Here is a 26,844-nt window from a genome sequence, read left to right on the forward strand (position 1 = left end):
TTTTAACATGTGGACCTTTCAGATGTCATTGTTCAGGAGTGGATGTAAGGTTTAATTACACTTCATTACATTGCTGACTGAAAAAGATCAGAATTCTTAAAACACTACTTGAAGTTTGTTGGGTTTTGACATGTACTCTATAATCTTTAATTATGTTATCTTTTTGAATAACACTTTAATTTCAGTTTTATAAGTCATGTATTTAGAATGACCCTGAGCATAAAGCTGTAGAATTTTGTGTTTGCACTCCTTCTGGACCATTATGGCAGATATTGGATGATGTGTAAGCTTTTATAGCATCATATATACATTTATTTATCTGTAGGTAGAATTAATGGTATTGTGGGAAAACACCTTCATAGACAACATAAAGAACTGGTTTACAGTTAAATCATTTATCATTCTCTAAGTATGAAAAGATAACACGTTGTTCTTTTTGATCAGAGAAAGATACACGTTTTCAGCACCGAGACATAAATTTTTGTGGAATAATTTATTCATGGATAAATACTGTAAGAATTTTTAACACTTACTTTTCTTTGGCTGTATTTTAGTAGGAAAACAACATTGTTCAAATCTATGTAAATTAAATGAAAATTATATATGAGAATTCATATTCTAATAAGTTAGGATATTAATAGATAATACTACACAGGATCAAGTGAATAGGTCAAATAACGTGTGTTTGAGATTAATTCGTATATTGCAGTTATCTATTTAACCCTTCTCCTCTGCATGTATAATCTCTGTATTGCTAATTTGTTGTCCATTGTGGATAAATAAACTCACTGTGAAAGTAAATGTGCAGATACCAAAGTCTGTGTGTGTTGATCAGTTGGTCTGTCTTTGGTTTTGTTTTTTTTTCTGGTTCCTCCTCACACGGAGAGGCCAGGAGGCTGTCTTGGCTCCACTGTTTATCAGGGCGGTGCTGCTGGAGAGAGTGAGGTGGAGACAGGCAGCAGGTTTGTAATCAAGTGTCCAGGCCTAGGAGTGGTGCCCAGGCTGGGGGTATCTGTCCCCAGCACGTCCCGTGTCCCAGCCGAGCCTCGGAGCCGCACAGCAATGCCCCGGTCAGGGCACTCTGAGCTCTGCATGGCCCCAGTGGGACTGGACAGCAGGGAGCCTCCCTGAGCTCAGGGCTGCACTCTGCCTGCAGCAACTGCTGGATCACTACATCTGCATTTAGAAGTTAACATTAAACCTGTTTAAGATTGATGTGTATCTAATGCCATCTGATTGTATATTCTTGAGTTTCTTTGCAATAATATCATACTTTTATTACTTTTTAAGTGTAGGATATTCCAAAACAGGTATTTCAGAGAGTAGAATGAATTCGAATGTATATGAATAACTGGACCAAAATATATTGCCTAAGCTCATCTCAAAATCAATTACTGAAAATTTACAAGAATTGAGATAATTTTTTTTTTCTTTTTTATTCACTAAGTTCTGGAAACATAAAATCAAGGTACTTCCCTATATGGTGTTCTTGCAATATTTCAAATCTTTTCATAGGAATTTCTCTCTTGAACTTTACTTGTAATATATGGTTCCAATAGATTTGCCTCTTGAAAGTGGAACTGAAATGTATTAAATACAAGGTAGACTCTAAAATTGAAATAAGTGTAGTTCTTATAATTTTGAGAAATTTTGAAGTTTTGAAATTTTGAAATGTTGTTTAATGTTCTCTGCTAAACTTCTGCCAATAATTGTTAATTTTTCTATACATTTCAGTTAATTTCTTATTCTTTAGTCTTCTGCTGTTGGACAGTATTTTTGATACCCTTAATCTCAAGCCATTTATACTAAAAATGGCTTTTAGTGCTCAATTTCTTTTATAATACAAATATATTCTATTGAGTTTATCAGCATCAGGAGCATTTGACTGAGAATATGTTTTTAAAGGGAGAATGTTTCAGCTTTTAATAATTGTTAGGCATGAACACAGAAGTTTTTAATTAATTTTAAATTGTCTTAAAGGAACCCAGCCAGAATGGACCTCTTTTTACTGAGTTAAAGTTCTACATGCGAGCTGCTAAGCCAGATGAAAGTAAGCAGTCTATTAAAATGTTTTTAATGAACTACAAGCATTTATAAAAATAGAGCCTGTAGAAGTAAAGTTAAGCTTCAAGAATCTCTTTAGGTAATTTTCAAAATTATTTTTAAATTATTGAAATTGAATTCAGATATATTGTAAATTAGAGGGTTTTGGCAGTAAGTGCTTTGTAGTTCTGTTGGTAGTATTGTCTATATTTAAACTTGAGTTGCAGTTCTGTCCCTACAATGGATATGTGATTAACTATCCTGTAGTTTGCATATGCATTTCCATGAAATAAGCAGCTCACAGGTACACTGAAACTGTAAGCGATGTGACTGTTCCCTTTTTATGTAAGTCTCTACTCATGCAAATTCATGAAATTAACTTTGTTTGTATTTTCAGTTCAGAAGTGGACTAAGTCCCATAAACTGAAATATTTAGGTGTACCAAGATATTGGGGTTCTGGCTTGCATGAAAGAAATGGAAACAGGTGAATATATCTTTTGTTGACACATATTAGAATTTACTTAATCCAAATCCATTATCTCTTTCCGCCTAAGTTAGTTTATAAGTTACATTTTCTGCTTATCCTCATGTTGTTCACTTCTGTTCACAAATTTTCATGTGCATGGCAAGGGTGTGTTTAGGGACTATATAAATAGATACATTTTGTCTGTGTTCTGTTTGTTACTCCTATTTGTGTTTGTTGCAGTCTTTATACTGAGATTTGATTTGTTGTGTACATTGCTGTAAAGTGATGTATATGTGGTTTACAAGCTTTTTGTATTTTAATTAAAGAAAGTAATTCTCTAATGTCCAAGTCCTGGAATATTATGACTGAAGTTTTCTTGTTGTGTGCACTGAAAGAGTATTTTCACTCACAAATGTTAAGGACTTAGTGCTCTCTCAAATCTGTTCTGTTTTCCCTAGGGATGGGGCTTTTCCTGGCTTAATCTGTGAGCTAGAATAATTGCTAGTCTCATGCTAAATTTGTTTGAAGTTTAGGGATAGTTTTTAGTATTTTGTTCCATAACCAGGAAAGGTTTTTGTTACTTAGTCTCTAATGTTAATGCCTGCTTATGTAATAGTCCTTGTTGCCTAGTGGCTGTTCTCTAAACAGCTGTGCTGCCAAGGAGTTTTAGTAGTTCTCTGGCAGCTCACAGTAGGTCAGGCTTCTTTGTGTGGTGCACTGTGTAAGGCAGTCCGTGTGGATGTCTTAGTATGTCAGAAATGTCACTGTTTCAGTAAGTCCTCAACTGTAAAACTAACCTAATGTGAAAGCAACATTCATTTGGAGAGCAAAAGTAAATGTAAAGTATTTTTTTTTATCCTGCGAATAAAAGTGACTTTGCATTCAGCATTTAGTGCATGAATTTCTTTAATATAGCGACTATGAACTCTTACAGTTCTAGAACCAGTTTGGCTATAGCAAAGAATATCATAACACCTCTGGCAAGTGAAAGGTTTTTGTTTTTAGCAGTATGTTAGAAAAAGTTTGCAGCAGATTTCAGTAAGAGAAATTGTAATTGAACATGTTAAAGCAATTAGCAATTTATAAAAACAAAGAAATGTATTTTTGTAAGTAGATGATGCTTAGTTTTGCCTATAGTGAGTTACAATAGGGATGTTTTCCTCTTTGAGTACTTGTTATTTTGTTGCATTACTAGAATAAAGAGCAGTTCTTTTTTTGATGGATGAACATTTGAATAGTTGATGTAAAAAAGGTAAGAAGTGATGTACAGGATTAAAAAACCCACTGTATTTCAAGTATTTCCTGTAGTTTCTTTTGAGAGAGATGTATTCAATCAAAGTAGTTACTGCAGTTAACACGCAGATAAAATACTTTCCCTAAGTGTGATTCAGTAACTTTGCTGGTTTTTTGACCTTTTTTTTTTTGTCCTTGAATTTAGCTATCGATTTATGATAATGGACCGATTTGGCAGAGATCTTCAGAAGATGTATGAAGAGAATGCAAAGCAGTTTTCCCATAAAACCGTACTACAATTAGGCCTGAGAATAGTAAGTTTAAAAAATGCATTTTATTTTCTCAGTGTGTCTTCCCTGTGTAAATGTCTCAGTTCAGTCCCACTTTTGTGCCGAGTCCAGGTCCTCTGGTGGGCAGACTTGGGTACTGCATTTACATGACTTCTGTTTTGTTAGCTTGATATTCTGGAATATGTCCATGAGCATGAATATGTGCATGGAGACATCAAGGCCGCAAACCTCCTTCTGAGTTACAAGAACCCTAATCAGGTATTTATAATGCATTTTATTCCTCATATTTTAAACCTTCTATTTGACAAAAATGAAAGTGCTTTGAACCTGTGAAATCTAGCAGAAGCTCATTTTTAAGAATGTATATGGTAACATTATTTCTGCTTGACATTTATATCTAGTTAATATTCTACAATTTTTTAATGCATTTTGCTGGACAGTTATCAATTGACTATTTGGCCTAAATAGTGTTCTAGAGAAATTCTTAAGATTTAGAAAAAATTGACTCACAAATAGGTATTTGCAGGTGGAAGCCTAAAATTATATAGCACACTGATAAATTATGTTTGCTTGTCTGCATTATTACCTCTTTGCTTTGTTCAAGAAGTCCATCAGATAAGTGTTCTGTTACTTGGAAAAATTGGTCTCTTTAAAGTGTTGATTGTTCCACTTGATTTACTATTCAAACAGTGCATATTAGAGTTTCGAATTATGTATTTGTTCTTGCCCAAATGTTTTAGCTTGTGAAATATGTAAAATAAGAAGTTCTTATTAAAGGATTTCAGTTCTCTTAAAGTAACTGTGTTGTTAGTGAGAAGTAGTAGTATGTAGTATTGTTCAAATGGGTCAACTGACTTTAAAGGGGATAGCACAGTGAGTGTATTTATAACTCTATGGAAGTTACTTCTTGTTTTGCTTGTTACTTGCGTTTTTGGGGTTTTTACCTTAATCTAATTTTACTGGTAATAACTATTGTACTGTACTTGCCTTCTGTAGCAGCGAGTAATGACTTCCAGATCAGACTACTTTATGGAAAACAATAAAACCTAACAGACGTCTTGTTTTCAAATCAATGTGTTAAGATTAATAAAGTACTGAGAATCATTCAGAGTTGAACAACTCACCATTCTTAATACTTTCAAAGAAGTTATGAGAATGGTTTGGAGCTGCATTTATTATTTGTGTGTTTTGTATTTATTATTTTTTTGTATTTAACCTTGGAATGCTTTGTGGAATTACTAGGTGTACTTGGTGGACTATGGACTTGCCTACCGATACTGTCCTGAAGGAGTTCACAAAGTATATAAAGAAGATCCTAAAAGGTGCCATGATGGAACTATTGAATATACCAGTATTGATGCACACAAGGGTGTCGGTAAGGATGTAAAACTCAGCAACAGGCATTTGTATATCCTTTTTTATAAATAAAAGACTTAACAAAACTCAGTGTAGCAAATAAACCAGATTTCTGATTCTAATTTTTTTTCTTTGTGCTACGCTGGCATTTTTCTTCTATTTACTAGTTTTTACTAATTGTATTTTTAATGTAACTTTCTTAAATGTTCCTTAATTTATAAAGATAAGAGATTCAGTGTATTGCTTTTTATTAACCAAGTAGAAATTGAATAGTGCTTGTGAGATCTTAATAGAAAAATTAGTATTGGTTTTAGGAAAAAAATAGTAGCTGTTATCAATGTAAAAATATTTATTTTAACTCAAAAAACTTCAATTAATTAATTATGCCTATAGCTGCTGAACATCAAAAAGCAAGAAGTGAGAAAAGGTTGAATATATAAAGGACAGGTTTATGTCTGATTAATTATTGAGGATTTATAGTGAATATCAATTCATTTTCTTAATTCTTAAATTTTGCTTTATTAGCATAAGAGTGTTTTCTGCAAAAACAGCAGTTGTTGAAAATTATTATTTACTTGAGGATTCTTAAAGCTGAACGTAACCAAAGACAACTTGATCTGCCAATTTATACTTCTAGTGTACTTTGGTACTTTGTGGTCACTGAACATGTGAATTGTTTCCATGCTTTTTTATTTTTATTTTTTTCTGAAGGCTTAGGGATCTGATCTCATACTGTCCTTTGTTCAGTTTTCAGGCCACATAAAATAATTCAGCATGTAGAATATTTTTTTGGGAAGGTTGGGTTTGAGCACTTTTATCTTTTTATAGATGAAGGGAAGTAAAAACTATTTTGAACAGAAAGTCAATCACTTCACTAACTTGTTCTATTTTTTCCACAACCTGAGTACTTAAAAAGCTTCCCAAATTGGGATAACTGCAGCATGTCATGTCTTTGAATAGGAAAGATTGATAAAGGGCTTAAAAATGAAGTGATCCTTCCAGATGTAGGAACAATATTTTTTCCTTTCTAGCTTTCATGGTAAAATAAAGATTTAAATAACACATACAGTAGTGTTACATTGTTAGCATTGTCTTAACATATTTACAAATTTTTACTTGTTAAACTGCGTGTACTTTATTAGCTGATGTTATGGGGTTTTTTTGTCTGCATATATATTTAGCACCATCGAGACGTGGTGATCTGGAGATCTTGGGTTACTGTATGATTCATTGGCTTAGTGGCCATCTACCATGGGAAGATAATTTGAAAGATCCAAATTTTGTCAGAGACTCAAAAATCAGGTGAAAAACTATTTGTTTTCATTCTTTTTTGAAAATGAAAATGTCTTTCTGTAGAAATGCTTTGTACTTGCAGTATGTTCCCTTTTGGGAGTTGCCATTGTTTTGTATACCCCCCATTTTCCTGTCGTGTCTCGTGCATCCTTGACTTGTAATTAAACTTCACTCATACTGTTCTGTTGGCTCCTTTGGCATATGGGAGATGTTTATTTTTCCACCACAGTATTGGCACTTTAGGATTGCCATGGTGAATCCAAAAGCACTCTTAGCAGGATGCAGGTAACCATCAGTCATGCTTTACTGGAAGAGAAAAGTGTGAGTCCCTTTAACACCATGCTCTGATGCATGTGGCAGAAATGAAGGCTGAGGGGGAATCTTAAATGTCTTTGAGCATCATTCCAGCTAGAGCACTGCTGTTAGCAGATTTAAAAATTATTTTTCCTTTTGTCCCTTGGCCTCAATGTCAACATGCCTTCATCTTCCCCTCAGCCCAGATGAACCTTCTCTTGTCACATATTTAATGTGAAGAGAGCTGTCCCAGTGCAGCAGTTTCTGTCTCATTAACAAGTATTTGTTATTTGGCTTCCTTAGCATTGGTATGTGAGGATTGAAAATGGACCAGTTCTTTTCTTCAGTCTTTTACTTGCTTTTAAGAATCAAGAACTATTTCAGATGGCCCATCTGGCATTCATCAGGCTCTCAAATGTGCTGCACACCCACAAACGGCTGTACTAAGTCATATCAAAGGTTTATGCAGTAGTGTTTCTTGTATCTGACAGTGGCCCAAACTGGGTGCTGAAGTAGTTTATCAGAACCGGACAAGATTAAAAATTCAAAATAAACAGTAATTTTGACTGATTTTGTTTTTCAGATGTAGAGATAACATTTCTATTTTGATGGACGAATGCTTTCCTGGGAAAAATAAACCAGGTAAGAGGAGCTATTTTAAAATACTTGTTTACTGAACTTTTTACTTATTTTAATTCTTCCTTTCAATCAGGAGTGACAAAGTGGCATGAATTAGATTGCTCCTTAAGAGAAGTGTAGACTCTTCATTTTGGCTGCAGTTACATACACTACAGACATTCTGTTGCTTCTGGTTAAGCACGGTATTACACTTCAAACATGAGATGTGTAAATTGATTTTTCTCAACTGGATTTTAGATATGGAAATTTAAGAAGTAATGAGAACTTGAAGTATAGGTTGTTTTTATTTGGCAGAGGTGATTTGCGGAGTACATTGTTAATTTTTTTAAACTGGCTTTATTAGAAATACACTTCTTTGAGATCTTAATGTTTAGTTATTTCCAGCTGTTCCTGGTGATCAGAGGAGTTTTCTTATTCAAGTGTGACTTGTTTGTTTTTTCAGAGGTTTAATGTTTCATGTATTATTAGTATATGTTTCAGTCTTAAACTGATGAAATTCTGAGATAACATTGAATTTCCTTTTCCAAGTTTTTAAATGTAGACTTAAGAAATACCATGTAAATAAGCATTTATTGGTGAAGATTGGCCTATTAGGTTTTTTTACAACTGACTGTTTTCTTCATTGCAATAAATATGTAAAAAACAGTGATGCTGTCATCACTGGGCAATGAACCTTGGTATAATTTTTCTCTAAAATGTGTAGTAGTAAAGACATAATTATTATTATGAGTTTATAAATAACCATTTCAAAAATAGCATAAGTAGTGCATGCATAATCTCTGTCTCTTTTGTAGTAAACGTGAATGATTAAAATGTTTTCAAGTAGAAATTAATTGGAGGTGCCATTTCTTTAGATGAAATAGCCAAGTATATGGAAAAGGTGAAGCTACTCAGCTATGAAGAGAAACCTGTTTATCAGCATTTCCGAGAAGTCCTTCTGCAAGGTCTCAAGGCCATTGGACAGAAAGATGATGGCGTGCTTGACTTTGGCTTGGCAGAGAATGGAGACTGTCAAAGAAATCCCGTGCAAAAGGTTTTACTCTAAAAATTCATGTCATCTTTTACTGCATTTTGTTGAGCTAAGTAAGAGTTAGTGGTGTTGGAAGGAGGTGTCATAACTTAATCCAGTAGCAAATAATTAAGTAGTGAAATATTGAAGTCCTAGTTGCACACATCATTTCTCTAATTCAACTTAACTAGTTGTTAATAAAACTTAATATAGAATGGTGTTCACAGAGGTACTTTAACAGTAGATAGCATCTTGGATAACAAAACTTCTATACCTAGTTGTAATGACGTTTGAACAGATGAATATTTGGTTAATATACTTATTTCTTTAAACTGGGAAAACTCCAGATGGATCAAAGTCTGTGTAAGATTAGTCTAGCTTTTTTGTTTGTGGGTTGTGGTGTTTTTTTTTTGTTTTTTTTTTTTTTTTTTTTTTTTTTTTTTTTTTTTTTTTTTGTTAGTTTCCTTTCCATGATTAATTCAAAGCTTAGTTTTAAGCATACACATTTATGCCAACTGTTTGATTCTGGACTTCACATATTGACTTCACTGTGATCTAATATGTTGTTTTTGAGTCTTAACTGTATTGGTAGGCTAGGGGTATTTTCTTCCTTGTATTTATGAAGCCTTAAACTCTGGACTTGAATTCCAATTTGAATACAGCATTAAAGACTTTTTAAGCTTTAGGGAAAGTGTATGCTAAAACAGCTTATACCCATTAAAAAGTGGTCACACAATGGGACAGTAATTATCATCTTCTACTTCAAACTGCATTTATTGCTTCTTTATTTACATTTGTTAGTAGCAGGTGGGCAGTTTATTGGTTCCTTTAGTGTGAACCGAGGAACTGAGAATTATAATACAGTACAGTAGTAGAAGTATGTTGCCTGCTTACTGACGTGTTCAGTATGTTAAAGATGGGGAAAAAGCAGGAAAAAACCCAAAACTGTAGGATTCTAGTCTTCTGAAGATATATGTTCAGCTTTTCTTAGATCTTTTTGTCTAATAAAAAGTATTTTGGCTAAAATCATACAGCTGTGGACTCGGTAATAATATTTTGTGCCGAATTTAGTTTAAAGGTCCCTCCAAAAGGAGAGTTTGATAGCATAAGTTCTGTTCCCCCTGTGGTTTGATATGGCTTGAGACCTATATTTGGAGAAAAACTAATTTGTCTTCAATGGTTGGCTGGTTTCTTTGCTGAGTAAGTTGGCCTGCTGCAGAGCCAGCATCTGTGACCTTTAATGTCCTTGTCCAGCAGAGAGGTCTGGTGCACATTTTCCATGGAATAAAAACTTCAAAAATATTGGGTTTTTAACCTGTATCAGTCATGACCATTCCCAAAGGCTGGGATAATCCTTTTCCATAGGTCCTTACCTCCTGACATGAAATAGAAGTTAGTCTTTTCATTGGATTTCTTTTTTTTTTTTTTTGTATACTTTGAGAGCCGTATGTATGGTCAGCTTACTCAGTTGTCACAAATATGAAGCTTAATAAAACAGGGAGTGCTACTGGCCCACTTGAGTAAGTGTTTTCAGCTGTCTGCTTCATATCTTGATGGACTTGATGCTACTTCATGCCAGATACTGCTAAAGTGTCTGGACAGAATAAGATTGATGGGCATCATAACTTTCTTGCTTTTGACCAAACACCAGGATAGGTGACTCTTTCTTCTACATTGGTTTTTGTTTGCCTTGTAGCAGCTGCAGTATAGGCTAGGGTAGAAGATGACTTAGTGTTTTAAAGATAAGCTCCAAATTCCAAACTTCATTAAAAACTACTCTCCATAAACATAATTTGTCATTAATTAGTGGCATTTTGTCTCTGAAAGCCAGGATCTTTTATAACGTGCTGAATTTTGTTTGGCATGCTTAATGCCTAACTTGAAAAAGAAAAAAGCATCCATCCTTGAGAAGACTGTGACCTCTAACACAAAATATCTATGACATTTTGGCTCTACTGATCTTTTAATCACAGCAGTTCCTTGTTTCTTTTGGTGCAATCTACCGTAATATTTTCTTAAAACAGTGTTATTTGATGTTCTGAAGTTATGCTGTTTCATAGCTAGGAGCTATTTCTAGCTTCCTTGTAAATACATTCTTAAAACGTAGGATTCTCCTGTGCTATCAGCTATTTGAGCCATGGTGGGCATTATATGTTACATATAAGCATGATTGTTCTGGAATCTCAGTCATTCTCCAGTATTGGTATCTGGGTAAAAGTCACAGATATCTCCTATATTAAAAGTTAGCATTTTATTTTCTATCATGGCTCAAGTTTCCCCACATGTATAAGTAAATAAAACATAGTCCACAGCTGTCCTTGAGATTTTTCCTTTTTTTTTTCTGTATAGTAACATGCTAGTTTGTGAGTGTGATATTTTCTAGTAGTTCTAGACAAATAAGAAGCATGTACTGAAGGAAGTATTTCAAGCTCTTGACTAAATTATTTAGAGCAAAGACCACATTTTACTGTTGTTCAGTGGTGAGGAGTGCTGGGAAATATTGTAAGCAAAGTAGCCTGGAAAAATACAGATCTTAGTGATTTGTGGTTCCTTCTAATGTTCAGGTTCAGATGTGCAGGTGTTGCTTTTGTCAGATGAATGCTGCCTGATTTCTACTGCTATGTACTTCACCTGCATCAAGATTAAGAAGCCACTTTTTATTAAATAAGCTTGGAAACAAGATAAATGTATTTTGCTTTTGTGTAATATGTGTATCTGTTATGTGTATGTATATATGTATATGAATATCTGTTTTTCTGATGAGCATTTAAAATGTTTCCTGGTACAATTGGGAGGAATGCATTATCTCTCATATAAAAGCAGTACAGTGCTGAAATAGTCCTCCTTAATTTTGGTCAGAATGAACAAAAGTGTCTGTGTTTATTCCTGCCTAATGCATCACAAATCTGCTGACATGCTAACCTTGGAGTCTTGGCTGGCGGTAATCAGGCCTGTGCACCGGCAGGAAAGATGTACCTAATGCACTCCATCAGTGCAGTTTGCATATGGAAGTTCTCACAGGGGAGCTGCCCTGTGCCAGCTGAGGGTTACCTGCCCACTGCAGTTATTGTATGTAATTATCGAACCAATCTGTTCAGCCCAGCAGGGTTTAGATGGTAATCATGAAGCAACACTTTGGAAAGGAAAGATGTAATGCACTCTCCCCTTCTCCCGTGAGCTGTGTGAAGTTGGAGCCACTTTTAAAGTGGTATTAGAGAAGCTCTAGTCTCACACTATTAATAAATAAATAAATAAAAAAAAGGAGAAAAGGTAAACCTCCTCCAGTGTTCAGTGCTTTTCATGTATGCCTGATGCAGGTCAGTTCATCTTTTGCAAAAATCATGGCTTTAAAACAATAATTTTTCATAACTACCTCAGGAATATTTTGTAATAGTAAGTTTAATTGTAATACGTAGATAATAAGAGATCTATCCATTTAGAAATTTTAAGGTAATGTACCTTGAATAGAGTTCAGATTTTCTCAATACCTCTCTTTGGAACAGAACCCATGGTTGCTATTTAAAAAAAAAAAAAATTAAAAAAGTACTATAAGCTGTGCAAGGGAAGCCTTAAGAGGCAAGGATATCCAGGTACACTTGAATTTAATGTGTAATTGTTTTAGAAAAACCCAATTAATATGAACTTGGGATAAAATGTTTTTTTTTGTTCTCTTAAGTTTTTCAGATTGCTCCTTTTGTAACATTTTTTCAGAGTAAGTTTTAAAACCCCCCAGGTGATGATCACAATATGTCATGTTTTTCTACACCAAAATTTCAACTACTAAAGTGATCTGCAGATTGGGGAACTGTTTTAAATTGTTTATGCCTTAATACCAGTATTGTGTTAATACAGGAATAAATTTTCTCTGTGACTGGAGACATTTTATAATATATAATAAAAAATAAAAGAATGCCTTGTGAGGATATTGTCTACTTTATGGTTTTTCCTACTCTTGAGTTCAACTGCTATTTTTGGTTAATTTTTTTTCCTTTTTTTTTTCTAGAAAAAAAGAAAGGCAGCAGCTGCAGCCAGTGAGAGCACTGAGGCAGAAATGGAAGATACAGGAAGTCCAAAAAAAAAGAAAGCTGCTGCTTCTAGTAAGTCGAAAGATTGTTCTGACAGTCACATGTACTGATATGGCAGGATACCTTGGCTAAAGTCCAGACCCCTACACAGCCACTTGCTCCCCTCCTCAGTGGGACACAGGGAGAAAATAAGATGAGAAAACCCATAAATGAAAACAAAGATGAGGAAATTTATTTCTGTTTACTGTTTTGGGTAAACCAGACTCAGCTTGGGGAAAATGAATATAATATATTGCAAATTTAAAATAAATTTGGATAGTGACAAACATTAAAACACCTTTCCTTCTCCTTCCTTCCCCCAACCTCAACCTAAGTACTTCACCCTAAACTCCACCACTCTTCTTGTGCAGGAATCCTGGAGGGGAAGTGTGCTGTGGTCTCTGCTGCTCAGTCATCCTTACATTTTCCCCGCTCCAGTGTGGGCTCTCTCTTTTGGGTTACAGTCTTTCAGGAAAAACAAACAAACAAAAAATTACCCAGTTTTTTGAGGAAATATCCATTTTTTCCAGGTTAGGCTCTCACATGAGTTGCAGGGGACATCTCCTCCTCCTGTCCTTCCTGAGCTACCAGGAATATGTGCTCTGGTGCAATGGAGTACCACTTCCACCTCTGACTTTGTTCTGTCTGCTGTTTCCCACTCTTCCTCTTGCACTGCTACTCCCTTTTTACCTGGCCAGTGCTTTTTTTGTCCTTTCTTAAATCTTTCCACAGTGGTGCCACAAATGAATTTGGCTCAGCTTTGGCCTGTGATGGGTTTGTTTTGAGGCTTTGGCCTACAGTGGGTTTGTTTTGGAGCCAGCTGGAAAGGGCTGTAAGGCACAGAAGAGCAGCTGGCCTCTCCCCACAGAGGCTAGCCCTGAAGCTGACCTCAGCTTACCAAAACTCAGCCACATGGCCGTAAAACACCCAATAGAACCTTCAGATTAACTTTATTAAAAGAAGTTAAAATATTTCAACTTTCTATGTAAGAAACGATCATACTCCACTTAAGTAGTGCCCAGAGCTGGTGGAATTGCTAGGTGATAAAAATTGGTGGCTGAAACCTGTTATTTTGCCATTGTTCATTCTCTGCTCATTCTTGTTTTTATCTTCCTGTCTTGTCCAGTTCAGTGTTAGAACATGCTGACTCCTCAGGATTGCTCTTCACAGAGTGTTAAATCCAAGGGCTAACAGCAGCAGCTTCCAAAAGCAAGCTTGTTTAAAGTCAAGGAAAGGATTAGCTGTAAGGATAGAAAATGCTGAAGCCATTATTTCAACATAATTTGGCATAGTTTCAGTGCAGTATGGAAAAAGTCATGGACAGATAAAGTAGGATTATTGAAAATCCAATGTGAGAAATCTTCAGTAGATCTGTATAGGGTAAGCTGATGGTGAGTGTCCCATCAAACTGCTTTATGGATCTGACCTTGTAATGCCTTTATTATAATTAAATCAGTAAATGTGAACTGAATTCAAGTACTAGCACATATATTTTTCCTAAAGAATGTTTTATTTATGATTTTAAATAAAAGACCAGATGTTGTCTATGGTCAAATAGTCTAATAATAATAATAAAGTAATAGGACTAAAGTCTACCCCAAAACAAATCTCCTTGTTTAAAAATGACTTGATGAAGGAGTATTGCAGGATGGGAAACTGTAGCCTTTCAAAGACAGTAATAATATTGGTGAGTTTTGGATTTACCTTGGGATACTTGCTCAATCTGTATGGCACAAAGTACCAGGAATAAAGCTAATGTTATTCCAGGAGGTGACTCTGCTTTGGTCATTTTCAGCTGTTCATATTACAGAATTTTAATCATTAAGACCAGTGATTATTTCTCTTTTTTGAATGGCTATTTACTTATTGACTTCAGTTTATTATAAATTTTCTAGTCTGCCAGTGGCTGAAAAAATGTTTATAAGATTATACATTCTTTCATAGCAATATAATTATTTTAAATGATGTTGACACAGTTTTAGCATTTTAGATATAACCTAAGACTTTTTAACAAAATACTTAATACAGTTGACTGTTTTCTGGTTTTGAATTGATGTGCATGAGCAGAACTTAATTTCTTTTCTTATAATGTATTATACTACCTTTTCCTGGGATTGTAGGGTTAAATTCTTACACAAGAAGATGGCATAGAATGTCAGGAATTGCAATCCAGGTGGTAACCCATTGTAAACAATGAGATTTTTTCAGACTAAGTTAAAGTATTTGAGAGGCTGTATAGATTTTCAACATATTCTTGAATGAGAAAAGCTTCCTATTGCTAGTTCAATAGAGTTACAGATGAAATGGCTTTAATTTCACCTTTTTACACTACTCAATGAATACCAAGTAGAGGGAGTATATAAAATGCTTTCAGGTGAAATGTGATACATGTACTTAGTCCTTTGGTTCTCTCCAAATTTGGAATTAAAAACTTTACCAATTATTACGTGATTCATAAACCTGTGTTGAAGGAAAGGGTAACTGTTTCATAATCTTTTCTGATTCTGATGCTTTTATAGTTTGAAAAGGGCTGACTATAATAGAAATACTCAAAACTGTTTCCAAATGTGACTAGTTTTGTGTTACCATGGGCTTGTTTCTCCCTTAATTGATTTTTGCCGTGGCTAAAAAAAAATCCTGAAGTTCAGTAAAATGAATATTTTCTTGATATCACTTAGTTGTACAATTTGAAGTTGAGTCATACAGGAATGCTTTAAAAGTTGTTACAATTCTATTTTATTGGTTTCTAAGGGGCATATATGTGGTAGAATGGTGGTTGCTCTTCAGGTATTCAAGCAACATCTTATAAGTGTTTGAACAGAAAGCAGTTATGAGAGCTGTGCAGCCTCTTGCTGTTTAACTCATTAGCATTAGCCACCTTTGACTATGCAGTTTGTCTTGTCCAGTCCAAAAGATAAGGTGTCCCCAAAAGATCCTGATCAGCTGTGTCCCATTTTGAATACCCTAAGGTGCTCAGTGGCTATAGGAAGTCTGCCAGTATTGAAATCTACTGGGGCTGGGGAACCCCTAGACATGGAGGAAGAGGAAGAAAGAATAGATAGCACTGAGAAAGAACAGTCATCTGGAAATTCTTGCTTCTACTGTCAGCTGCTCTTGGCTGATCTTAATGTAAGAGTGGCGACATCAGATGTGGTCATTAAAGGCCTTTTCTTCCAATCTTGTCAGCCATCAGTGTTTCTAGAGCAGTCAAGTGACCCTTTGGAAACAGTATTTCAGAAAGTCCTTGAGAGACAAGCTGTGTTGGACTTCCAAAATAGGTTGGGTGAAATTTGGTGAAATACTTAAGTTGTTTTTTATTTATATTAGCATGTTATCAGCTTTTTTTTCTTCTTTTTTTTTTCCTTGACACAACAAACCCATAGGCTTTCCTGAAAAGGGGACTTTTTCAAGGTATCCTTTTTAAAGTAATATGGATGAGGTTGAAGTATTATATTAGCCAATCTATCTCCACTAGGAAAAATGCTGTCAGAAGAGATGATTTCTATTTAAATAAGAAGCATTTCCCCCCTCTGTTGCAGCTCCATTTTCAGTGTTAGCTGCCTTCATGTGCAGTAGTAAAATAGAGGCTTATAAATGATGAAACTGGTAAAACAGAATACCAAACTTTGGCATACACTGAACATATCCACCAACGCTCATGCAGGGGTATTGTGCATAATATGATAGGATTAATGTGCTTATTTTTGATCAGTTTGGTGGAATAGGCAGATACTATAGGCATCCTCAGTGAAAATCTCATAAATGCTGGAAAAACAAGAGTTTCAGGAGAATTTGTGAATAATCTTAGGTTCAAAGTTACAATGGAAATAAAACAACTACCCTGGCAGGTATTTTTGAATCATGGGATTGATGAAGATTGGATTAGAGTGAATTAGAATATTTAATGCTAATTAGAAAAATTAGGGTTCTTTTATTTTCAGTTTTGAATTTTTAAGACAGTTTTGGGATTTATTAATTAGGACATATAAAGAAAAACATTAAAGTTAGATATGACAATGAAAGTACTGTATTTTTAAATATACTTTTAAAATAGTCAGTATTCCTAAGGCTAGGAATTCTGCAGGTCTGTATTGCTGGATGGCATCTACCATGTTAAGGCCTTAATTGGGGTCTTTGATTACTCTTGCAGTATAAATAAAAAACTATTTGAACAGCTCCAATATGAAAACAATCATACTGATGGATTGCTTAGAAGAACATTGGAAAGGGGTGGTTTAATATTATTTCTCAATTAATAGGTACTTATCTTTATATTTCTTTACCTTGAATGACTTTGCATGAATCAGTTATTGGGTTATTTAAATATTTTCTTTCTTTGTTCAAGTAATATTTAATACTTACTGCCCACTGAGGTGCATTTTCGCATTTGGAGAATTATTGGCCTTGTCACCAAGCTTTTGGAGAAAGCAAGTCCTATCTTTTTTGAGCTTCTTTATGGTGCAACTTACTACTTGTCTTTCTATTCTGTACCAATACTCAATTACAGGTAGATTTTTTTAATCTCTTATTCTTGTACCCTAAAAAATTATTTGTAAAAAAAAAAAAAAAAAAGACTTGTACTGCACAATAGTTCTAATTTTGTAGTACATCTCTTCGTTGTTGTGGAGGATTTGTTATTGACTACTATTTGTTCGAGATTCCAGGAGGAAGCAGATACAAGTTTTAAGACTGTGTATCCATCTCTGTGCTTAGTGACTGAAAGATGTCTCTGTGCCCTCTTAGCTTTCCCTTACCAGTCTCAGGAATGTTACAAGTTAAATGTTCTAGTGCAGGAGTTAGGTGGTCTGGTTTTAGAAGTTAGAAGCACGTGCTGCAATGTTGTATCTAGAAATTACCAAAAAGATCTGGGTTTTAAGCAGAGAAATACTGTTTTCAGTTGCCTGAATACTGACAAACTCACTTCTATATTTTGCATTAAGCATATTCAAACACAATATGAAGTGTTCTGACTTTTTATGCCTGCCCTGAGATTGTTTGAGGGTCTTCAAAAGCTATTAGAAATTAAATTATAAAAGGTGTGGTAGGAGGTGCTTTTAATTTTAAAGATTTTTAAATATTTTGGATAGTAAGGTTAATATAGATTTGCTTTACATTTAATTTATCTTTGTGGTTCTTAAGAAATAGTAGGGTTTTTTCAACAATTTGCAAGCGACAAATTCAGTGAGAATAACTTTGAACTAAGTAATTTGTGCGACTAGTCGTAATAAGGAGAAAAAAATTAGTGTCCAACATGTAAAGTGTTGCTGTGTACTTCTGTATGTGCTTGGAACACAGTTCTTTATTTAGTTTACCTTTTTATTTTAGGCTTATTTCTGTACAATATTTTCAGCTCATTTCTAGCACTTGAACACTTAAAATATAAGTAATTTAGGTTCTCTTTTTACATTTCATGGGATTTTCTTGTGTTTTCTGCTAATATAAAGTATTAAACTAAAAGACCTTGTAACAAACATTTTCTGTGTGTAAAGTTCTGTATAATGACTTTACATGTTGAACTAAGTAATTTAAGGAAAAAAAAGTTATGTCTACTTTTTTGCTTGTTTTTCTGTGACCTAAAGATGAATTGCAGTATGTTGAACAAGTATTTGAATTCAAACTCAGATAGAAAATTTGCAAGTGAAATTTTTCTACAGGAAAGAAAAATTGTACTGCAGTGACTCAGATTTTTACAGGGAACTAGCCTTTTTCCAAGATTGCAAGTAATGTTTTGAATTAAACTGCCTGCTTCCTGCAAATTGCTGTGTGGTGAAGAGGAAGGTTAATTTCAGACACATGCTGCATGGGACGAATGATTTCTGTTTATGTATGATTGTGTTTTGAAATATCTTCAGTGCAGCAATTTTTGCAAATAGAAGTAAACCAGTTTCAATTTCATCTCGAACAATTTTATATTAAAATTTTTAAAAGAACACTCAGATATTTGTTGTAATCTCTAAGAAATACATAGGCATAAAGTCATAAATAATAGATTCTTGTGTTCTGATGTTTTTCCTTATGAGAATATGAAAAGTATTTGCTTTATTTGCTGCAGAAAAGGGAGTACTTGGCAGAACAGAATAGCTAAAGCTAAGCCCCATTCCACAACTTCACTGGCTTCTCTCTCTCATCTCCACCCACAGTCATATATTTACTGGAATTCAAGTCCATATTTGCATTCCTCTGGTCTCTCCTTTTTTTTTTTTTCCTGAGTTGCATTTCTGAATTCTTGTAGAAAAAGACCTGCTGTGAAAACAGAAAAAGCCAACTAGCCACTACTACTATTTATTGCCCTTGCAATTTCTTCAGCAGCTTCCGAGTACTGAGAAATGCTTGTCCCAAGAAGTGTTATTCACCAGATTTTTTTTCATTTATGCAGAGGTTCCATGGCTGAACTGGGAAAGAGCTTGTCAGAGGCCTCTTCCTTAAACCAAGGAAGAGTCTTCTTAAAAGAAGACTTCATCTTCTTGCAATCTTCTTAAAAGATTTCATCTTTTATCTTCTTTAAAAGTATCTCTTCATTGACACCATATTCAAACTGCCTGAAGTGATTGGAGAGTGTGGTGTTTAACTCATTAAATGCTGCAGCCTGGCCTAAGTTCCCATTTGATGTTTGCAGCTGGTTGCTGAATGTAGTCTTCAGCTTCCAACACTATTTTTTTATTCTTTCCATATGTAAATAGGAAATGTATGGGTTCCATTTTCTTGTTCCGTTTTTCAATCTGATTTTAGAACCCTTTTAAGGGGCAGTTGAAGGAAAAAGGTCTCCTAGAGAGCCATCTAGTAAAATGGCTTGGTTATTTGATACCAACAAAACCAGCTGAAATATAGCTGAAGCACATTTTGCAAGAGAAAAGAGATACTGTGATCATGAAGAATTTAGAAGAACTGGCAGTTCTAAATTCAGCTGTTTTGGAAACCACAAGTATGCATTTATTACTTAAATTAGTAACGCAATTATTCTTGGGAATCATTTGTTGCACTGAGATCTGGTGTAGTAGCATATGTAAGATCGTAGGCTAGGGACAGTCTCATTCCTGCCTTATCACTTCTCAGGTTAACTGGCAATTTCACATATTTATGTGTGGAATAATTAAATACAGGCATGTACTTGCCTGTATTAAAGCAATGTCAGTCCTAACACTGTCCTGCGGTGGCACATGGGGTGTCTACACAGAAATGATGATTAAGCTTCATTTGTGTGGATACTGGTTGAGAACATCTCTTCCAGACAACTCCATCACATCATCCACTGCTCCAGATTTACTGACCTTTGTTTCTTAAAGAGGTAAACATAGAGCAAAATGCATGTATAAGATTGTGCACACACATTCATGGACATTAGGTTTGGGGTTCTTTTTGAGAAAGGAAGTGTCTAATCAAGGTACTCCACCACTTGTTTTGATGTTAGGTGTTTTATTCAAGGACGATGACTACAAATTTGGTTTAAGAGCTACAATTGCTGGAACTCATCAGCCCATTAGCTGGAGACTGGCATGTACTTAGCCTTTGTCAGGTGTAGATTCAACATATGGAAGTGATGCATTTGGTTCATATCTAGCATGTCTGCTGTTAGATATTTTTCACTTACCTGATGTTTGCTGACAGTCTGACATCTCTATGTGGCTCTGTTTTCAGATATTCTAACCTATGATGTAACTTAAAATCAGGTAGGATTTAGTTATCTGCTCAGTTGCTGTATTTTCATGTTTCTAAATCTCTCACTGTCCTCCTTTTCATCAAAGAAGGCAATTTAAACAGGAAGGTCATGACTTTTTACCGAAGGAACTTCTGTAATTTTATAGAAACTTTAATTTTTTGACTTGAGCACAGTTTTATTTCTTAGTTGTAAGACTTATGTGTTCCTGAAACAGTGTACATAGAATTGGAAGATGAGAAGGAACATCAAGAAGAGATCTGCTCTATAGAGCAGTCTAATTAATGAATGTTAGTGTTAATCTTGATACATGCTAATATTTTATCTTAAAACCTGTATGGTTACTCTAAAACTTCCCTGGTGAACACCACTTGTAATACTTAACTATCCTTACTATTACAAAGGATTTAATAAGGGGAAGTATTTTAATATTTTTATTACCTAATCTGAATTTCCCTTAAGTTTAGTAGTTGTCCTAGCTGCTGTGGACATGAAAATCACTCTCATTCTATGAAGCAACCTTTTACACATCATATGTCTCCCATTTTTTTTCTACTCTCTTCAGATAAACTAGTTAAATTCAATGTTTTCTTGTTGTTGTTTATGTTAGAGAGCTGGAAACCATTTCTTCTCCCTGTTTTTCTCAGACTTTTTTTGTAGAATAGAGCCCAGAACTATAAGCAGTACTGCTGGGTTTCTTTTGTAAAGCTTTGTTTTGCATTGCTCTATGTCTCCTTGATTTACCCAAGTTTACTCATTGAACTTGAATGATCAGTGACTCCCACTGCTCAAAAGCTGTTGTCTTAAGCAAGCAGCTTCTTTCTTAAGGACTTCCATGAAATTCAGTCTTACTTTTCTTTACCTGTACACTTGACAAGGATTGCAGAATTGTATGTAGTTTTACAAGCAAGAACTGAAGTAGTTAGGCATGCTATCTTCAAGAAGGAATTTAAAATTAAGAAAAAAATAGTATGTGACTAGGAGATGAAAAATATTTCATTGTTACTGTAGATGCAAAAAGGTAGAAATTTTTATTATATATAATATTTTTTGTCAAAGTGACTGCAGTTGAATGCAATTCACAGAAATGAGCAGTGGTGTTTTGTTTTCTTCCTTTTCCCTGGTAGTAGGCAGGCAAGAATCAAAGTACAGGGAGGTTTTTATTATTCCTTTTAGGTATGGTCTCTTTGAACAACTTGCCTGCCAGGTTTACTAAGAATGGGATTATTCCTTACCTTTGTTAATAAAATAATTAGCAAGTGATAGCTTGAATCTGTAGGCATAGTTGCACTGAAAGCTGAGCTGATTCAACAGCTGACATTGCCAAACAGAAATCTTCCTTTCTTTTTCACCTGTGTGTCTTCCACCTCCCCTTGTATAAACTCCATTCAGAATCCTCTAAGATGCCACATTTCACTAAACTGTGAGAATACCAGACCAAAATTTCTTTGCTAAGTGTCCTAGTTTTAGCTGGGATAGAGTTAATTTTCTTCCTAGTAGCTGGTGCAGAGCTGTGTTTTAGATTCAGTATGAAAATAATGTGGATAACACAGATGTTTTGGCTCTTGCGGAGCAGTGCTTATCCTAAGTCAAGGACCTTCCAGTTTCCTGTGCTCTGCCAATGAGGAGCTTCACAAGAAGCCAGGAGGGAGCACATCCAGGACAGCTGATCCAAACTGGCCAAGGGGATATTCCATACCATGGAATGTCATACCCAGTATGTGAAATGGGGGAGTTGGCTGGGAGCACCCTATTACTGCTGAAGGGCTGGGCTGGGCATCAGTCAGTGAGTGATGAGCTCTTGTATTGTGCATCACTTGTGAGTTGGAGTTTTTTAATGTGTGCAATAATTAATCTCTTTTGTTTACTTTTGTTATTACTGTGTTTACTTTATTGTAACGATTAAACACTTCCTATTTCAACCCATTTTTTTTTCCTTTTTCCAATTTTCCTCCACTTCCCAGGGGGAGTGGACGGGGAAGTGAGTGAATGAACTCTGCATGGTAGGTAGTTACTGTCTGGGGTTAAACTGTGATCGCAGAGCTGGATGAGCTTAGACAAGTCCAAAAAATGGCTTAATACTGGGAAGCATCATAAAACTAAAAGTTGGCACATGGAGAGGAAGGAGGGGTGTAGATTTTGTAGAAGATCTAATTCTTTTGGTGAAGATGAGCTAAAAAAATGACTCAACTCTGTGTGATGATACTCTTGGAGAAGTTGAACTGTACAACATGTATTTTGGAAGGTCAGTGCCCAGAAATAGTTGCAGATTCTTCTCTGTCCATGGCACATTCCCTATCCTCACTTAAAGCTCAATGAATGATTTGAGCTATCCTTTTAAAAACTAAAAGTATTTTCTTGTGATCTGTTTTTGTTATTTTATTTAACACAAAGTGTGTATTTTTGTTTTGTTTGAATTGCAGATGCAATTGCTACCAGAACCCAGAAGATGACCTCACCAAAACCCAAGAAAAGCACAGCAACCAGAAAGAGAGTCCAGAAGTAAATAATATACAGAGCAACAAACTAAGTTGCTCTGTGGCTCATTTCTGGTTTTTGTTTGTTTGTTTGTTTGTTTTTGGTTTTTTTCTGCAGCACTGGAATCTTTTTCTTTCCTTTTTAAGTGATGAATCCTATAAAAACATGGACTGCCGTTTGTACCTGTTTTTGAAGAATAAATGTTTTATTAAAATATTTGCATAATTTATGTATACTTAAATACTGATGCAAAATTTTGCCAACTTTTGAAGTGGGGATGCATTTTTATTCTTTATATACATGATTTCATGTCTTACAGGCAAACTAAAGAGAGTGCTTTTTTTCCTGCTTTGTAAAGTAGAGATAAAACCTTATTTAATAGTTTCATTGTGGATACTGTATAAGAAACAGCAGTGTTGCATCTGATTTCTCACAGTTTTGAGGAAAGTCATATTGATGGTCACTTAAATGCACACAGAGATGAAGTATGAAAAAGCAGAAATAGCTTTTAAATATGTTTCAAGTGTTTGAATTAAAAACAGAACATAAGGCAAAAATCATGTCCTTCCATTCTAGTTGGTATAAAATTATTTTAAACAATTCTTTGGAAGACAGGTACTGAATTTTAGCCATTTTTTTTTTGCATATTTTTTGTGTTTGTATTACTTTTCCATTTATTCACAGTTTCTCTGGAAAGAAAGAGACCAAGATTTTAGATGAAGGGTCCAGAGCAAAGAAAAGAACCAAGCAAAAACCAATGCCTATTTTCAACCACCCTTCAGATTTTCTTTTTATATTAGTGAAAAGACTAGAATATAATTGTGAGTAACCTTGTGCAGGATCTAGTTCCAGTGTGATATTGTCTCTAATCTGCTTCTTCTAGCAATAATGGTTTCCCTTCGAGAAGCGTGTAATCTTCCAAATCCTTTTGTAAAAGTAGTTCTGTGGTTAGCTATGAGTCCTCTCTTCAGAGTTGTAAGTCAAAAAATAGAGTGTTGAATTCCAGTGTAAAACACTGCTACTTTTCATATATCTACTGCAACACACACATTATAAGATATGAACCTCATTCTTATCAGGGCAGCAGAAAGCTTGACAAACCAAAAGGAATCCATATGAGCCAGTAAGAGTGTATTTGTATGGATGTCCAGCTTGCTTGATTATATAATGTCTGAGTAGCAACTCATGATAATAAATAAATGTGTTCTAGCATGAAATGTTGAATGAATGAATGATGAGGCTATGTTTTGTAATAAGGGAATCTGTTGTTTTGAAATAAAACTGGAATACCGTATTTATGAGGTGCTTTCTCATTTCTGTTGGCTGTTAAGATTCTTTTCCTGAGTATTAGCAGTGTGGCTGACGTTGTGTAACATGCTCTTCATTTCAGATGTAAAAATAGGATTGCTAAAGCTTCTCTAAAGTTTAAAACTCCTCAAATCAAACTATCATTTTAATGATTTCGTTTAATCATTTTTTCAGAAAGTATATTACAATGTTCTGAATAGCTATTATCAGGAAGGCATACTGTATTCTCTTCCTTGTCACATACTCAAAGCTAATGTCATTCTTTTATACTTCAGTTGTTTGACATTTTTTTTTTAGTAACTTATTTACCAGTAAACTTCCTTTGATTACTTCCCAAGTTTTCAAGCAGTGTGTTTTCTTTTGACACCACCAAAGCCAAATGGAACAAACAGTAATTTCCACATATTTGAAAAGAATGTTTTGAGGTGTGAATTTTATAAACCACCCCTACCTCCTCCCAACCCAAAAATGTCCTGGAAAAAGATGTCCTGGTAAGTGTTCTGTGACGTGAAAGGATCCTTTTTATTCAAGGTGAATGCTGTTTCAGGGCTTGTCTCTGCTCACTGTAAAACCCCAGGCTCCAGCTCGCTGTAACTGCAGTAGTGTTTAAAGCGTGGGATGGCCAGGAGGAGCAGAGGGGAAGGCTGTGATCATCCCCGCAGCGCTACCGTATGGATCACATATAGTGTGTGCTTGCACACACGTGTTCCCTCTGCTTTGCAAAGCACTGAGGGGGAAATGCAGCACTTCCAGAGAGGTGGAGGGTGCAGTTGGATTTTGTTGACATTCCCCGTTTGAAAGTAAAGCCCCTAACACAAAAGAAGCAAGCTGCCTTTAGACTGCATTTACTGCTCTTGATGACTCCAGTTGTGTGTAAATATTAGAAAACAGCAGGGTCCTGCATTCCAAGAATCACTTGAGCAGTGCCATGAAGACAAGTGTCCTTACTAGTATTGTAGTCATACTCCCAAGCTCTCCTGCTGTTTCTAATCTGTGCGTGCAGCCGTGAAAAAACTGGACTGACATTTACAGGCACAGCAGGGAGACACTTGAGTAGGGAATGTTAAAGACTCCGCTACCTATGTTTCAAAGTGGCCACCATACAAGATAAATCTTCACAGGAGAACTAGTCAGCACTTCAGCTGATGGTGTAATGAGGATATTGATAATGAAGCACAGAATGCTTCTTTTAGTGCTTGAACATTTTGCAGACAGATTGTTTATATTTTCCCCTAATCTAAAATATCTGGAGCGACAGTCAAATTCAGGATGGATTTAACGTATTTTTTTAGATGGTGCTGGTTTGATAATTTTTACAGGATTATTTTCCAGTAAGTTAATATAAAATTATAATTCCCAATATTTGCTGCAGCTAGCATTAAGAAGGGGGTCAGTTGCTTTCCTGAGTAGTTTGACAGACTTTCCTCACTGTTTTGTCCCAGTGAGCTGCCAGATTTGGGATGCCATAATACCAGTAATGCAATTAGGTTTTCTGCACGTTGTCTGGTTGACTTCTCAGTTAAGAGTTTCTTTCCCTTTGGGAATAAGACTAGACAGACTGTCATTTGCTATTACTAATTCTGCTTAGCATTATCACTGGAGCTTTTTTGTAATTAGCTATCTTAGTTGGCTCTTAAATTTTAATAGCCAATTGAAGCTACATTTTAGCCAAGTTCCATATCTAAATTGCATTCAGTCCATTAACAAAGTTGGTTAAAAGGCTATTAAAACAAAAGCCAATATATGGTGGTTAGCACTTACATCTTTGCAGCAGTAGTAGTACCAGCCTCCAATGAATATCCTCAAGAAATGGCACTTCCTTCTAGAAAGGAAGTGCATGAAGAATGACCAAAGTTTGTTCTGGGAACAAAGGCCAAATATGCAGAATACTTGTAGAAAAAGTAAATAAATTGAAGTGTCTTTTCTGGAAGAAGGTGGAAAAGATGGCAGGGGGAGATGTACAAGGGGCAATTAATTGTTCTGCTCAGATTTGACAGGTTCTGAAAAAGCCAAATAAATGAAGTGATGTTTTTCTCCATATAAGCTGATCAAAATTATTAGCAAAACCATCTGAAGCACCTTCTGGTGGAATTGTCATCTTGCTGAGCTTAGTTTGTAAAACATCCTGCCAGACATAAAAAAAACCTGTAAGCATGCCAGCACATAGGCTCAGAGCACTGCTTCTCTAATTGATAGACCCTATAATTTTCTTTTTTACTGAAGACTGTGGCTGGATACCTCAGCCTCCCATGTAATTTAATGTAGCATCAGTCTGAATTTTTTTTATCCCTAGTAGCATTTGTTTAAATTAGCTTTTTCTCCTCTTTTCTTTCTTAAGGTGCAGACAGGAGATTAACTGCCTTTGGTTTATCCTGTAACTAATAATGCCTTTCTCAGACTTTTCTGTGTTAAAAAAAAACCCCAAAAAACCCCAAAACCTTTACTTGTGGGAAGACATCAGATATTAATGCTGCTATGGCTTTAACAGAGAGTCTGCCAGTTGCTGATGAGCTGTTTCAAGGATGGTTTGCAGTGCCCTGTATAGGTGATGATAGGTGAGTGTCAGTAGTTTCATTGTAGGAGGTGTGAGGCAGACTCCAGATTGTGTCTTAATAACCAGTATATATCTGCTTTTACCACCATATGCAGTGGGACACCTAAATTAGAGTTTCCATAGTGTACCAGTTCTGTTGTAAAACTGAACACAGAGCTCGTG

General features: G+C 35.2%; 1 protein-coding gene across 1 annotated transcript in view; it reads left to right on the forward strand.

Moving 5' to 3' along the window:
• The window catches only part of VRK1 (VRK serine/threonine kinase 1), a 35,243-nt gene extending 11,129 nt beyond the window's left edge, over window positions 1–24,114 (forward strand). The window contains 10 exon segments of the mRNA XM_066321847.1: window positions 1,981–2,050; window positions 2,441–2,528; window positions 3,949–4,057; window positions 4,199–4,291; window positions 5,276–5,408; window positions 6,571–6,691; window positions 7,560–7,618; window positions 8,470–8,648; window positions 12,628–12,721; window positions 22,766–24,114. Coding sequence (XP_066177944.1) covers window positions 1,981–2,050; window positions 2,441–2,528; window positions 3,949–4,057; window positions 4,199–4,291; window positions 5,276–5,408; window positions 6,571–6,691; window positions 7,560–7,618; window positions 8,470–8,648; window positions 12,628–12,721; window positions 22,766–22,848 — 1,029 coding nt within the window. The 3' untranslated portion in view covers window positions 22,849–24,114.
• Window positions 24,115–26,844: the final 2,730 nt, after the last annotated feature.

This window comes from Sylvia atricapilla, chromosome 6, assembly GCF_009819655.1.
Source record: "Sylvia atricapilla isolate bSylAtr1 chromosome 6, bSylAtr1.pri, whole genome shotgun sequence".
Taxonomy (NCBI): Eukaryota; Metazoa; Chordata; class Aves; order Passeriformes; family Sylviidae; genus Sylvia; species Sylvia atricapilla.